This window comes from Chinchilla lanigera, unplaced genomic scaffold, assembly GCF_000276665.1.
Source record: "Chinchilla lanigera isolate Chin_1 unplaced genomic scaffold, ChiLan1.0 scaffold02803, whole genome shotgun sequence".
Classification (NCBI taxonomy): Eukaryota; Metazoa; Chordata; class Mammalia; order Rodentia; family Chinchillidae; genus Chinchilla; species Chinchilla lanigera.
This window is the reverse complement of record NW_004958204.1, coordinates 1-1,007: the sequence shown is the minus strand read 5'-3', so window position 1 is coordinate 1,007 and position 1,007 is coordinate 1. Positions and strand designations below refer to the sequence as shown.

At 71.7% G+C, this 1,007-nt stretch overlaps 1 protein-coding gene across 1 annotated transcript; it reads left to right on the top strand.

Moving 5' to 3' along the window:
* On the top strand, positions 1 to 996 carry LOC102013464 (cyclin-dependent kinase inhibitor 1C-like; the record flags this gene model as incomplete). The annotated part of the gene is given in 2 exon segments (XM_005415240.2): positions 1 to 304; positions 486 to 996. Coding segments are annotated over 2 exon segments (735 nt in total), but the record flags the coding sequence as incomplete, so codon positions are not given.
* Positions 997 to 1,007: the final 11 nt, after the last annotated feature.

The following is a 1,007-nucleotide window of genomic DNA, read 5'->3' as shown; positions in this document are numbered from 1 at the left end:
CGGGGGCCGGACCGCTGGGGGCGGGGCGGGGCGCCACCAGCCAATCACCGTGGTGTTGTTGAAACTGAAAATACTACATTATGCTAATCGCAGCGGGGCCCGCGCGCGCGGGGGTGGAGCCCGCGCGTATAAAGGGGCGCAGGCGGCGGGGCGTTCCACAGGCTCAGTGCTCTGTGCTCGAGGGGTGCCGGCTAGGCCCGATCGAGAGAGCAAGCAGGCAGGCAGGCAGCTCCGAGGGGGCGCGGCTGCGGCCAGACAGAACCAGCGAACAGGACACGGGAGCAGTCCACCACCCGACAGCCAGGTAGCCGCAGCGCCCGCTCTCCCAACGCGCCCCTTTGCAAGCGCGGACTTGGCTCTGCTGGGTCTCGCTCGCGCCCGGCCTCCGCCCTCCTCTTCTCTCTTCCTCCTTCTCTCGCTCCCCTCTCCTCTCTCGCCACCCGGGCTCGCGCAGCCCGGATCATGTCCGACGTGTACCTCCGCAGCACCTCAGCGATGGAGCGCCTGGTCAACGGTGAAAACCTCCCTGTGGTGGCACGCTCGCGTGTCTGCCGTAACCTCTTCGGGCCCGTGGACCACGAGGAGCTGGGCCGCGAGCTGCAGATGCGCCTGGCCGAGATAGCTGCCGAGGACCAGAACCGCTGGGACTTCGACTTCCAGCGCGACGTGCCGATCCGGGGACCCGGGCGCCTGCAGTGGACCGAGGTGGCCAGCGAGTCCGTGCCCGCCTTCTATCGCGAGACGGTGCAGGTGGGACGCTGTCGCCTGGTGCTGGCGTCCCGGCCACCCCCGGTGGTCGTGGCTGTCATCCCACGCCCCCTCCCGCGGGCTGCTGAGTCCCTCGACGGCCCAGACCAGGAGCAGGGGCAGATGCCGCCGCCCCGCGTCCCGGCCCCGGTGCCCGCTCCGCCCCCGGCCCCTGTCGCGGTCCGAGCGCTGGCTCCTGTCGCGGCTCCGCCGCGGGCCCGAGTTCTGGCCCCGGCGCTGGCACGGGCTGTGCCCCCGGT